The following is a 14105-nucleotide window of genomic DNA, read 5'->3' on the forward strand; positions in this document are numbered from 1 at the left end:
GCAAAAAAAAATCTAACACTTTTTAATGGAGAGTAAACACTGACTCTAGATGCTGAAAAATTATTACTTCTAATTTAAAACTTAATCAATCTTCATTTTCTCCAGATGCTTAAGCAAAAATAAAATACCAAAAAGGGTGTATTGTTAGAAAACAGGTTAATTTTAGACATCAGCTTAATGACCTATTGTAGTTTTACTGTTGTCCTAACACATTGAAGAATCATAACATAGCAGTGGACATAAAGTCACAGTTACAGGCATGGCTATTTATAGCCTTCAAATAGCCTGCCTTGATGGACACAGATGCAAATGAAACTTCAAGACTGAGCTACTTATTTTGATAAGAAGAATGTTTTGGACGCTTTGAAGACAACCTTGCCATCTTCCAGCAATCCTGGCAAATTGTCACTTATAATAAATATACATTGTGTCAAACAACTTACCTTCCGGGCAAAAACAATCATATCCATTGACATTATCCATGCAGACAGCACCATTCAAGCAAGGCATTGAGTCACACTCATTTGTTTCTTTTTCACAGAACTGTCCTGAAAATCCTGGGGGAGGGGGGATAGAGGATTAGTTTGCATTTTTTGCACTTCTTAAAAACACTTCTTAGCCCCTCACCCCAAGTATTATCCCTTGAGAGAGCTATACTGTGTACAGCCAGCAACTAAATTTCACCACTGAGAAAACACAATCCAGTCAGGCAGCTCCAGAAAGTGATTCTGGGTTCCATGATATATACATATTGTGTTCCACCAGTCCCCCTTTATCTCCCATGCTATTTGACATCTATCAGAAACTGCTGAGTGAGTTCATTCAGAGATTTGAAGACACATGTGATCAATATGTTCATGACACCCAACTCTACATATATCAGGAAATTAATGGTTGGGCTGAGGGCTAATAAACTGCAACTCAGTCCAAACGATATGGGCATGCTGTTTGACCTGTCCCTGGCCCATCCCTAATAAAATCTTCTTCACTCCCCCCCCCCCTCACTGCACTATCATTGTCTGCTAACCAAATCCTCTCATTTGCATCCTAATTCATGGACGCTCTGGAGAGACAATCTATAAGCTATTTTATCCTTGCCCTAACTTATTCTAGCCATCATCATAGGAATATTTGGAGGAAGGAAAATTATATTATACATGCAAACATAAGATTAGTACCTGTTCAGTTATTCCTATGTTAATATAAAATTGATTCTATAATGCATTTGCTCAAAGAGCGTACAAAGATAATAGAACTTCTTCCTATTTGTCTTTTACAGGAATTGCCCCAAATAGGCAATTTTGAATTTCAATCTTCAAACACTCTATCCTGCACATATTTTATGCCAGTGTTGCAAAGCTCAAGTGCTACAGTTTAGCACTAGAAATTCTTCTGAAACATCCTGTTGACATTACAGATTCTATAAAACTCAGAGACCTGTTTCCTCTCAAAATAAGAATGAGATTATACTCCCAAAGAACTTTAACAGGCTTCTCAAGCAGCAGAAATATCATATTAGGGTTTTCTTATCTGTGCCTGATTGCATTGCACAACTGCTCTTGAGTATCTGATTGAGCAGCTATCTAGATAAATCCCATTTGAGTCACATGGCTGATAAATGTTCAGAAAGTTATTTTCTTAGCTAGCTAGAGGTTCCAATACTTCTGTCAGGGGAAAAACATTTTACGATAGGACTTCTCAAGAGACCCCTCCCTAATGATGGAAAGAAAAATAATAATTTTAAGGCATCTTGTTTTTCAAGGATAATCCATTATTAAATAATATTTTGATGAGCACAATTTTTTTCATCATGTTATGCCATCCTTATTACATTGTTTAAATTACAGAGGGACAATCACATGAAATTCAATGCTTATTTACAGTTAACATTTAATTGGGAACAGATCTGAATCGCTTTGGCCTTCAAATGACTAGGAATGATTTACAAGTTGAAATATGATGCAGTTCTCCTTAATGCACACTACAAACAATACAAGCTCACACTACCTCCATTTTATTACTGAGTTGTCAACCCTTGTCAGGCCTCAGACATTATGGTACGAAATCAACCAACTTATAAAGGAGAAATCTATCTCTTTTGAAAAGACAGAAAAGCACAGCAGAAGACAATACCCAGCTGTCTGAAACCAGTGAGATAATGGATACAATCTCCAAGACATAGGACAAAGGATTCCAGTAGAAGCCTTCCAGCTTGGTTAGTTGCTGTAAGTTTTCTTGCTACAGAGGTCATAAGTACAGATATTAGACTAGCAAGTTGTTGGAGTCATTAACAAAGGAGTCAAGCAAGGATGTTTACTTGCACCCCAGTTGTTCGGTTTATAAATAAATGACCTCATACCCTGTCTCCTGAAGGAAGCATGTCATCTTCCACATTTATCTAAGCACAACATCCCAGTCCTTCTATATGCTGATGATGCAGTGATAATGACTAGATTAATAGTGGGCCTTTACTGATAAAAAAAAAAAATCAAGCTTTATTTTTTTCATGAGGGCTTTTCTATCAACATGGTGAAATCCAAGGTTATGGTATTCATCAAATCAAAAAAGGGGAAATATTCAAATGGGACATAGCAGGTCAATTTAGGGAACAGGTCAATCAATTTAACTGTCTGGGAATCTACTTCAAAGCATCTCTTACATGGAAAAACACACTTGGATCTAGCCAGGAACAGACTTGAGAGTAAGGAGGATAATTGTAAAATACTTCTACCCTTCAGGAGGTGAATTTGACTCCTCAGCCTTAAAGGTATTTAATACTAAAGTTCTAAACAAATTCCAGTATGGTGCAGAAACTAGATTCAAGCCACTTCTTGAAAAATGGATTCCATCCAGTATAATATTTTTTCTAATGTTTGTTGACTACTCCCAAATGTGTCTTGGGAGTAGAACTAGACTAATTATTGATGGGGGCTAGGGCTTGAATTAAAGCATTTCTCTTCAAAGTAAAGCTTTTTAAATCTGAGGAAGGGTTTACTCTAGTTGGGCTTATCTAGGCAAATAAACATTATAGCCAATGGGATCATCGATTGGAAAAATTAAATACCCAAGAATAACAAATGATATGGTTAAGAATACAGAAATGAAAGACATTATGAGACAAATTAAAAAGTGTATAAGGAAGTTGGCTGTCACAAGTACAACCATTAGGGCATGAAGCGTATGTTCAACACTCCGTTTTGGAATTGTCATCCCAATGCAACTGCCAAAATATTTTTATCAATTGACAATCCCAATTTTGAGAGGAGCTTTTACTTTGGTAAGAATGAACACTCTTCTGTTGGTAGTTTTGGAGGGCAGATATAATAGAGTATCATGCTGTGATACAAGGATGTCGACTCATTTGTTACGAGAGTCGGATCTGACATAAATGACCCTAGTTGGGCAGGGCCATGTTGGACTGGGCCATGTTGGCCAGGCCATGTGTGTACCTATTTAAGATTAGGTAGCAAAGATATAAGCTTTATAAAGGACACAGACAAACACAATTAAATATATATATATATATTTTTTAAAAAAACTTAAAACATGCTTAAAATGTTAACACTGATTGGTCTTAAAAGTGCTCTCTTTGTATTTCTCTCATGGGATCCAGGGAACTGGGCAAAGGAAGCTGTGGCTTTTTCTTTCTTTCCCCAGTGGATGGGGGGGGGGGCTCAGCCAATAGAAGAGAGAGAGAAAGGCTTGGCTCAGTAGCTCTGCTGTGCAATTGAGAGGGCCTTGAAAAACAAACTCTGCCTTCCCCCCTTCCTCCCCAAGGGAGGAGCCAATGAAGAAAACAGAGGCTTTGCTCTGTAGCTCTTGTGTGATTGATCAAGTCTTGCACAGCAAGCTGTTATGCAGAAGGAAGCAAGAGAGAGGGAGAAGGAAACAGTTGACAGCCAGTTGCTCAGGGGCCTGATAGGAGCCCTCTGGGGGACTGATTCAGCCCCTGGGCTGCATGTTTGACACCACTGCGAACTTGCTTATATGAAAAAATTGCAACTATCAAACATATCATTATGGAATGCCTTATATTTAACGAGTTGAGTGCTAATTTAGTCACCCCTTTACTTTAAAATATGGAATTGCTAAATGTGTGAGCTCAGGTGTCATGGCTACTATTGGATACAAATGATCGTGTTTAAAGCTTTTTTTGAGGAGGAATGCACAAGAATGCAGTTCCAGCTGGCTTGGTGTCAGAGGGTGTGGTCAAATATGCAAATAAGTTCCTGCTGGACTTTATCTACAAAAAAAGCCTTGTGTGAAACAATGGTGACATCAGGGGGGTGCGGCCTAATATGCAAATGAGATTCTGCTGGGCTTTTTCTTTTAAAAAAGCCCTTGTCATGTCACCCTCTCAGTGGCAAAACTCATAGGCACAGCAATCAAATGTAATAGAAATAATATTTAGTAAGATCTTTTAAAATAATTTTGGTTCTAACTTCTGCTTAAGGCAATAGCTGCATGAGCAGTACTTGATATATAGATAGATAGACTAGCAAGATCATTTTAATCCATAGTATTGGTTCAATAAGATTTCTCAATAAATCTAGGCTTTACTTGAAAAAGGGTACAACTACAGAGATCATTCTGCTCTTACACTGTTTTGGTAACAGACTAAGAACAATAGATTCTGTTGGGTAGCCATGTTGGTTTGAAACAATAGAACAAAGTTTGAGTCCAGTGGAACCTTTAAGACCAAGTTTAATTCTGGGTATAAGCTCTAATGTGAATTAAACTTTACAAAGAACAATTTAGTGATACACAACAGACCTCCAGCACTAAAACAAGGCAATGATTAATGTGAACCATATTCTTTCTTCCACTTGTATTTGTGTAGATACAGAAGCAGACAACATCTCCTTATCTTTTTAATTTTTTTTTCATTCCATAAGTGAATTCTGCACTAGAATAGATTCTATAATCATTCTTCTTTTCATGCCAGGGAAAGCATTAAAAAAAATTTTTTGTAACTCAGAGCCAAAACACTGAAGCCCTGTCATGTAATGAAGAAATTACCAGCATTGCTTCAGATGTGTGAAGACACACATTCTCAGATAAATGTACTGCACTAAAAAACAAACAAACCTAAACCAAGGCATAGTCAGTCTGGCTGTTAGTGTAGCCCAGCTCAAAGGACTACTAGCAAAAATAGAACAGAGAAAAGCTGTCCTTCAGTTCCATAAGCAATAGGGTTTTAAAGAACAGGCTGGTAACCTAAACCTTTCCTTTATTCTAAGTGACAAGCATGGTAATAAGTATTTATTCTAAAAGACTCTCCAGACTTTAAGAAATTTATTTATTATTTATTTATGTAGAAAATTTTTATGCTGCATCTCCAAAAACCCTGCCCAAGGTGGCTTACAAAATAAAATGGGATAAAAGTTGCTAATTAATGCTAATTTTAAAAAAAAATCAACCAGAACATAAAAACAGGGATTACTGAGAAAGTTACGATCAATAGACTTCAGACTAAACACTATAAAAACACACTGTAAAAATGGTGCTAAAGCCTTAAAGGCTTGGATAAACAGAAATGCTTTGGCCTGGGTTGCCAAGTCCAATTCAAGAAATATCTGGGGACTTTGGGGGTGCAGCCAGGAGACTTTGGGGGTGGAGCCAGGAGACATTAGGGGTGGAGCCAAGATCAAGGCCGTGACAAGCATAATTGAACTCCAAAGGGAGTTCTGGCCATCACATTTTCATTTCCTTCCTTCCATAGGAAATCATGAAGGATAGGGGCACCTTCTTTTGGGGCTCATAGAATTGGACCCCATGGTCCAATCCTTTTGAAACTTGGGAGGCACTAGATGCTATACTGAACATTTGGTGCCATTACCCCAAAAAACAGCCCCCCCAGAGCCCCAGATACCCACAGATCAATTCTCCATGATTTTCTATGGGAATAAATCTCTATAGGGAATAACAGAGTTCCCAGCAGACATTTCCCTCCCCTCCCCCCGCTTTCTTACGACCCTGAAGTGGATGGAGGGCCTCCAAACCAGGGGATCCCCTGCCCTCACCTGGGGATTGGCAACCCTACCTGCAGCATAAAAGCAAGTAACATATACTCCAGGAGAGACTCAAGGGCTTTCCATAGGTCATGACTGAAAAAATGCTGTCTCTGGTTGTTACCCATCTCACCTCTGAAGGTGGGAGCACAGAGTCTAGGGCTTGTAAGAAAGATTTTAACTAGTGGGCTGGACAATATAGAAGGAGACGATCTTTTAAGTACCTTGGCCCCACATTATTTAGGGCTTTAAAGGTTATTTTGTTATGAAGTTGCCTAGGTACAACTATACAAGATGGTAAAGGCAGCCAGCAGACCAATGCGGTAATGGTTACCTGACCACACAGACTAAAGACAATCAGCTCTGAACATAAGAGTTTCCACATATTACATATTTCAAGCAGCCACCATCAGAAAATGAAATGATCTTTATTATATTTTGGATATACCCATCCTAACCTTGCTGTAGACTTAAGCATCATAACTTTACTCTACTCTGGTAAGACCTCACCTAGAGCATTGTGTTCAGTTTTGGGCACCACATTTTAAGTAGGATATAGACAAGCTGGAACAGGTCCAGAGGAGGGCGATGAAGATGGTGAGGGGTCTGGAGACCAAGTCCTAGGTTGAAGGAGGTTGGCATGTTTAGCCTGGAGAGGAGGTGGCTGAGAGGTGATATGATCACCATCTTCATGTACTTAAAGGGCTGTCATATAGAGGATGGTGTGGAATTGTTTTCTGTGGCCCCAGAAGGTAGGACCAGAACCAATGAAATTAAATCAAAAGAGTTTCCGGCTCAACATTAGGAAGAACTTCTTGACCATTAGAGCGGCTCCTCAGTGGAACAGGCTTCCTCAGGAGATGGTGGGCTCTCCTTTCTTGGAGGTTTTTAAACAGAGACTAGATGGCCATCTGACAGCAATGAAGATCCTGTGAATTTAGGGGGAGGTATTTGTGAATTTCCTGCATTGTGCAAGGGGTTGGACTAGATGACCCTTCCAACTCTATGATTCTAACTTGTGACCCTCCAAGCTGAATGTGATCTATTGTCCATATACAAGGCTTTATAAACCACCTGTTTTTGTAGCCAGTTTTTGCATAAGCAGAAGTGCTGTCATGCACCTCACAGGGCATATGGCACATGGCTAGCGGACTGCTTTTGGTTTGGTGGTTCACCAACTGTACAGAGCTGGTGCCTATTAATAAAGCTGCAGTGAAATGAATGGAGTTCTTACTGCTGTGACTGTGTTAATCACTAAATCTTTTAATAAAAAAAAGGGCCAAGAGAAAAGAAAAGTGTCAGGATATTCAAGACAGACAACCAAAATTCTGTCTAAGCTACCTAAATATGAATATATATTTTGTGAGCATAACCAGTTGTCGCCAGATTCAAGATACCTATGCACAGGGACAATATAGCTACATCAGCAGCAGGGCCTGCAGTCTGCAACATAATCACTTGGTACATGCACAGACATTCCTCCTACCTAGTCCCACCAAGTATTATGGCAAAAGTTAGTGTAAGGGCTGTGGCTGCTAGTGTCCTCAGTGCCATAATATGGTAGTATGCAACATTCTTTAGAAAGCAGCAGGAAATACTATACTTTAAAGATCTTTTTTTCATTCTACCACAAATTTAAGAGAATTTGCCCTTTAGATAAAAAAAAAAACAATTTAAATGCAAAGTAATTTATATTTATCTTAATTTGCTTCTACTGAAAGCAGATAATTCGCTGTCTGTATAATACTATGTTGCTTGATTGTGTTTATCCATGGCTGATTTGTATGCCACCAAATGACACCTCATGCTCTAAAAGCAAATTGCTGTTTAAATGTAGTGGAAGAGCATAAGTTTTGAGCAAAGCGAGACAAGGATCTCTTTGCTTTCATCTTAAATGCAGGCAGAAAACCAAGGCAGCCTAATCTCATTTATTTATATAAATGCTGCATCCTTCCTTTTGGAATGTTTTAAAGCATTAATGTTCTGCTTTTTTTTCCCTTTCAGCCCGAATGCAGTGACTAAAATGATTCAGGATATTAAACTATAAATACAGATATATTAAAGCCATGCACACAACTAATGACGTTTAAATATGCATAAATTGTTTCCAAACCTCCTCTCAACCATTTTCAGCAATGCAAAGATGAGAGAAAATATTTGTTATAAGATTCAAGCTATAATTTGAAATTATTGCTGCATTAATAGGCTATGCTGCATAAAGAGAATAAAGTTATTTGTCATCAATAAATTAGTTTAGGATAATTATTCTTTGACAAATGAAATGCTTAACTGAACTTTATGCTTTTTTTGTTTTAAGTTTAATGGTTTGAGTTATTTAAGTATGAAGGAAGGTGATACTCTTTTGAACTATGTTCGTAACATATGCAGGTCGTTCCAATGAGGGGAAATAAAAATTAATCTCACAGAGGAAAAATTAATACATTAATATACCTTGATGATCCACAGTGTTTTTTCCAGGGTGTTTTACATTGCACATGGCCACCACTGGGGGCACAAAACAACTACATTTAAGTACATTTATGCCCCTCTGATTTCTCTAGCATCTTGTAAATATGTACTTAAGTCTTACTCATTGAAATTAATTACCATCCAAACATACTTAAGCATACTAGATTGTGCCTGTTGTAATTTGCAGATTTTCTATTTGTTCCATTCAAACTCTCATTTCAGTCTTTGGAAGTGGTATAGCAGCAATACGGGTAACAAGAACATGGTCCTGAATGTGAGACGTTTGCCATGTCATAAGGACTTCCTCTTTCCTTCCTCATTTTCACAATATTTGTAACATATAGCATCCTTTGTTCCATCCAAATGTACTTAAGCATACTAGATTGTGCCTGTTGTAATTTGCAGATTTTCTATTTGTTCCATTCAAACTCTCATTTCAGTCTTTGGAAGTGGTATAGCAGCAATACGGGTAACAAGAACATGGTCCTGAATGTGAGACGTTTGCCATGTCATAAGGACTTCCTCTTTCCTTCCTCATTTTCACAATATTTGTAACATATAGCATCCTTTGTTCCCACAGAACCAATATAAGCATCCTTTGTTCCCACAGAACCAATATAAGCCATGAGCATGCCCTTACAATTTCCAGCTTCAGGTTGGGAAATTCCTAAGATTGGTGGCAGATCCTGGGGAGGGCAGAGTTTGGGGCAGGGACTTAGCTCAGTAGGAATGTGATTTCATAGGGTTCACCCTCCAAAGTAACCATTCTCTCCAGAGGACTTGGTCCTTGGAATCTAGAGATCAGCTGCAATTCCAAGAGGACCTGGAAGTTTGCAATCCTACACATAAGAAAAGCCATGTTGGATCATGCCAATGGCCCATCCAGTCCAACACTCTGTGTCACTGTGGCTAAAACCCAGGAGCCTTTGATGAGGAACTTTATTAAAAGCTTTCTGGAAGTCAAGGTAAACAATATCTATTGGGTCACCTCTGCCCACTTGTTTGTTCATCCCCTCAAAGAACTCAGTTAGTGAGACAAGATCTGCCCTTACAGAATCCATGCTGATTCTTTCTCAAAACCTTTTGTTCATCAATGTGCCTACTAATTCTATCCTTAATAAAATATTCCACCAATTTACCGACTATCAATATTAGACTCACTAGCCTGTAATTTCACGGATCTCCTCTGAAACTTTATAAAAAGATGGGATACAATCTTTTAAAAAGATGAGATACTCTTCACAATGGGATACCCAAGGACAAATTCTTTTGTCATAACTAGTTCCATTTCCCCCCATCTCAACTAGTCCTCATTTGGGCAATTCAATGCCTATTACAATATGGTTGTATTTAGGAATGTGCACCTATAAATATGTGAGCATCCCTGAAAATATGATAAGGTATTTTTCAGGTATATAGTCATACTGGATATATCCAAACACACATCCCTATTCATGTTGAAGGTTTTAATTTTAATCACTGTTTAGGATGTTTTAACAGAGTAGGCCTGAGAGCCTGCTTTACATTCTTGTGTAAATCTAAATGCATGCAATTTTTACACTGTTTCTAATTTAGTTTTCAGCCTTATAAGTCACTTATAAATAAATAGTTTAACACTTGCAATAAATCCAAGAATGGAATGGAGTTTGTAACAATACTATTTGGGATGTTCAGAAGTATCGTACATCATGCCTTTAGAGATCACAAATAAGAAAGCTTAGTGAAGTCATATGTTGGTTTATGTAATAGCTTCTACAAATGCTGACCACACTCTGTAACCTCTCAATCTTGCAGATCTGGAATTCAGTGGAATCTGCTTTCTCCTTTTTTGGCAAAACTCTGAGTAAGACACTTCGAAACTTAATCTTTCCCCCCCTAAAAGTCAACTTTGTTGTTGTTGCTCAGGTGCACAATTGAGTCCGACTCTTTGCGGCCCCATGGAAAAAGTCATGCCAGGCTCTCCTGTGTTCCACCATCCTCCAAAGTCTGCTCAAATTCGTGTTTGTTACATCAGTAATGCTGTCCAGCCATCTCATCTTTTGCCATCCCCTTCTTCTTCTGCCTTCTGTCTTTCCCAGCACCAGGATCTTCTCCAGTGAGTGCTCCCTTCTCATTTGGTGGCCAAAGTATTTGAACTTCATCTTAGTCTACTTAGGTAGAATACAAATGATATGTATGCTTATACAGGATTGATTTCTATGAGGTATGCCGGTGTTCTTCATATCTATGCAATATTTTGTTTAATCTGATCTAAAGTGAGCATATTGGGTTTCATTTTGAACCCAGAACAAACAAATCTCAATGTCTCCCTCATACACTGAGGGCTGTGCCCTGGAACCACAATGTTGTAAGGGAACATTCAATTACCAAGCAGTACTGTGGTCTTAGTGGTTAATGTGTTGCTTGAATTCAGTAAAATAGTTGTATGGATAACTGTGAATAAAACCTGAAACTTGCTGTATACAGACCATGTTTATATTGGCGGCAATCACACACACTAAATATTGCTAATGCAATCAACTTTCAGTGTACTTTCCAACTGGATTTTGCCAGTTCATGTAGTAAAATCCATAAGAACATAAGAGAAGCCATGTTAGATCAGGCCAATGGCCCATCCAGTCCAACATTCTGTGTCACACAGCGGCCATATATATATATATATATATATATATATATATATATATATATATATATATATATATATATATATATATATACACACACACACACACACACACACACACACACACTGTGGCTAATAGCCACTGATGGACCTCTGCTCCATATTTTTATCTAAACCCCTCTTGAAGGTGGCTATACTTGTGGCCGCCACCACCTCCTGTGGCAGTGAATGCCACATGTTAATCACCCTTTGGGTGAAGAAGTACTTCCTTTTATCCAGTTGCAAAGTGCACTGAAAGTGGATTGAAAGTGTATTATTTCATGTGTGTGATTGCAACCATTGTCTTAAGACACATGACTGTTTCTTCCATTCAACCGTACTGTCCTCCCCACTTCTAAACTGGTTCTCCTTCCAAGTTTTACTCCCAAGAATTTAATACAAAGTTTTTGTTGGAAAGGACAGGGCAGCTGTAGAAAGCATTTGAGATGTCCTTCACTGAAGAGCACAACAGTGCCTAATGCACCACATGCCTAAGTATCTCCTGGAGATCAGCCATTAAAGTGTACCCATTGTTCATGGAAAAGAGAAAGAACACCAGCCAGCAAAACAGTGGGCATTTATTTTCATTACCTCAGAAGCTCAGTTAATGTCATCAACTTCAGGCAATTTTACTGTGTTAAATGTTCTTGAGTGTATGACTTAATCCTGGGGAAGAAATCCATTTGGAAAGGAAGGACTGTATTTGGGAGTCAAATACATTAGTACAATTGCTAACCTAAGAATGTATTAAACAATAACTGGGATCAATATATGCATAATGCTTTTACAACAGTGGAAACTTCTCATGGATAACAAGTATTTAAAACATCCTTCAAGTTACATTATCAGTCAGTTTTTATGAAGGAGCAGTAAATGTATGTGTGGGAAACTGGGAAAAGTCAATAAATGGTAAGTGGTTCCAGACCAAAGGCTATGAAATAGCAAGCAATTTAACAGAACTTGGCAGCAGCTCTGCCCAGACAGTGGAACTCTGCATGCCAAAGGATCTACTGGATCAGTGAAGACACTGAGGGATTTATAGTTGACAAAACTGATATAAAAGTACATGGACTTGAGTTTGTCAGACTTAATTTTGATTCATTGATGGTAGAGAAAAAATATTTCATTCCTTTTTAAAAAAGATGTTCAGACATTTCTGTTCTGAGAACAGTATATACGCAAAAGCTTACAAAATAACAGACCAAAATTCATCAACATAAGTAGCATTTTCTCATGAAATTTCAAAAGTCTTTTGCATTTTCCTTTGGTGCTCTGCTTCCTTACTGGAACCACAAATGCAACTGTCCAGAAAGTCATGTTTGACCTGCATTAGCTGAAACTTCCTAGTGGAGATTCATCTGAGTATCACCATCCAATATTGTCTCTATGAAGAGGCATATGAATAGCCAGAAATAAATCCTTGCCAGCAATGGTCAGGTCAATGTTACTTTTTCAATTGTGTGTACCTTGGTTCTTATAGTGGAATTAAACCACATATGACTTCCCTCACAGATGTGCCAATTACTCCATTGGTGACTTGAAGTGGATTAGATGGAACTAGATTTGTGTTTATGTTATTTATCATCCACCTTTGTAACTTGGATTCAATGTGGATTACACAGATTCAGTCAACACAGTTAATGGATGGGGCATTCAATAAATAATGCAATAGCAAAAGGGTTTTGGAACCAACCAGAAGTCTAAACACAGAACTGAAGCAAAGTGTAAGTATTAACATGACACTTTAAATGATGCAAAATTCCATTATAGGATCCGATATGCCACAGTATATAGACCATAGTCCCTGGTAGTTTTTCCTGGTAACTTTGTGAATAATTTGCTACAGTGCAAACATATTGCCTGCATAGAAAACCCTCTTAACAGTTCAGTTTTGAGCTTCACTGCATACTGGCAGTTGTTGATTTTGCCCGTTTGCAGGTTGGCAGCTGCAGAAGACCCTGCTCTATTGAGCAAAGCTGCCCTGGTTAAGCACAGAGAAGATGCAGTCTTGTAGGTATGAGAGTTCAAGGCCATAAAGGGCTTTGTATGCAATAGCTAATACCTTAAATTGAGCCTGGTAAATGATTGGCAGCCAGTGAAGCCCATGAAGGATGAGACTAATACACTTCTGGAGACAGTGTACATGAAATGTCTTATCATGCTGACTAACCACCAGGTTGGTTATTTGAGAAGCAGCTCAACAAGTGCAAGTAGAGCTGCATCCTTCTAAGGCCATTGACTTCAACTGACTGAGAAAGGTGTATATGTACTCAGAACTACATTGTAAATCATTGGCCAAAACAATACTTGCTCAATCAGTATGAGCTAAACACTTGGAAGATATTTAAGATGGTTACCAGCCTCTTCATACATGGTGATTTCATATTATGTTTTCCAGCAGCTAAGTAGTTGTGATTTATTTATTTAGAGATTACCAACACAGATGCTCTCGCCCATCAAGTATGCTCATTCTCTTCAACAATGATTTAATGGTTGCTTATACAAAACTACTTTGAGACAATTAAAAAACACATAAATAGTCTCAGTGGAAGGTAAATTGCTTCCTCTTCTTTCAGTAGAATGTGTGCTATAGGAAGATAAGATGTCAGTCTTAAAATCTCTGTGGAAGGCTTCTTTATCACAGTGTCATCACGTACAGTGTCATCACCTGTACAGCTCACAACAGCCCTTCTTCCAAGGTGGGACAAATTTTAGGAAATACAATCTGGGCATGAAGCAGGGGTGACTGCATTGTGCAAGGAATTGGACTAGATGACCCTGGAAATCCTTTCCAACTCTCTGATTCTAGGTCTATTTTGTGGGACATTAATATTGTAGCCTTCAGTCCAGATATTCTGGATGTAAATGTGTGTGATTAGGCCACTTTAAACTATATGGCTTTGAATCAGAATCTAAACCTGCATTAAAAATCAGTCTGTCCCCTCACAAATGTCCAAGAAAGT

At 38.2% G+C, this 14105-nt stretch overlaps 1 protein-coding gene across 1 annotated transcript in view; it reads right to left on the reverse strand.

The window, feature by feature from the left end:
* Positions 1–14105, reverse strand: part of LOC132566555 (delta-like protein D) — a 161575-nt gene that overhangs the window by 23423 nt on the left and 124047 nt on the right. Inside the window, exon 2 of the mRNA XM_060231758.1 lies at positions 444–557. Within this exon, the coding sequence (XP_060087741.1) occupies positions 444–510 (67 nt within the window). The 5' untranslated portion in view covers positions 511–557. The remainder of the gene's footprint in view (positions 1–443; positions 558–14105) is intronic.

The sequence above is a fragment of the Heteronotia binoei genome, chromosome 1 (assembly GCF_032191835.1).
Source record: "Heteronotia binoei isolate CCM8104 ecotype False Entrance Well chromosome 1, APGP_CSIRO_Hbin_v1, whole genome shotgun sequence".
NCBI lineage: Eukaryota > Metazoa > Chordata > Lepidosauria > Squamata > Gekkonidae > Heteronotia > Heteronotia binoei.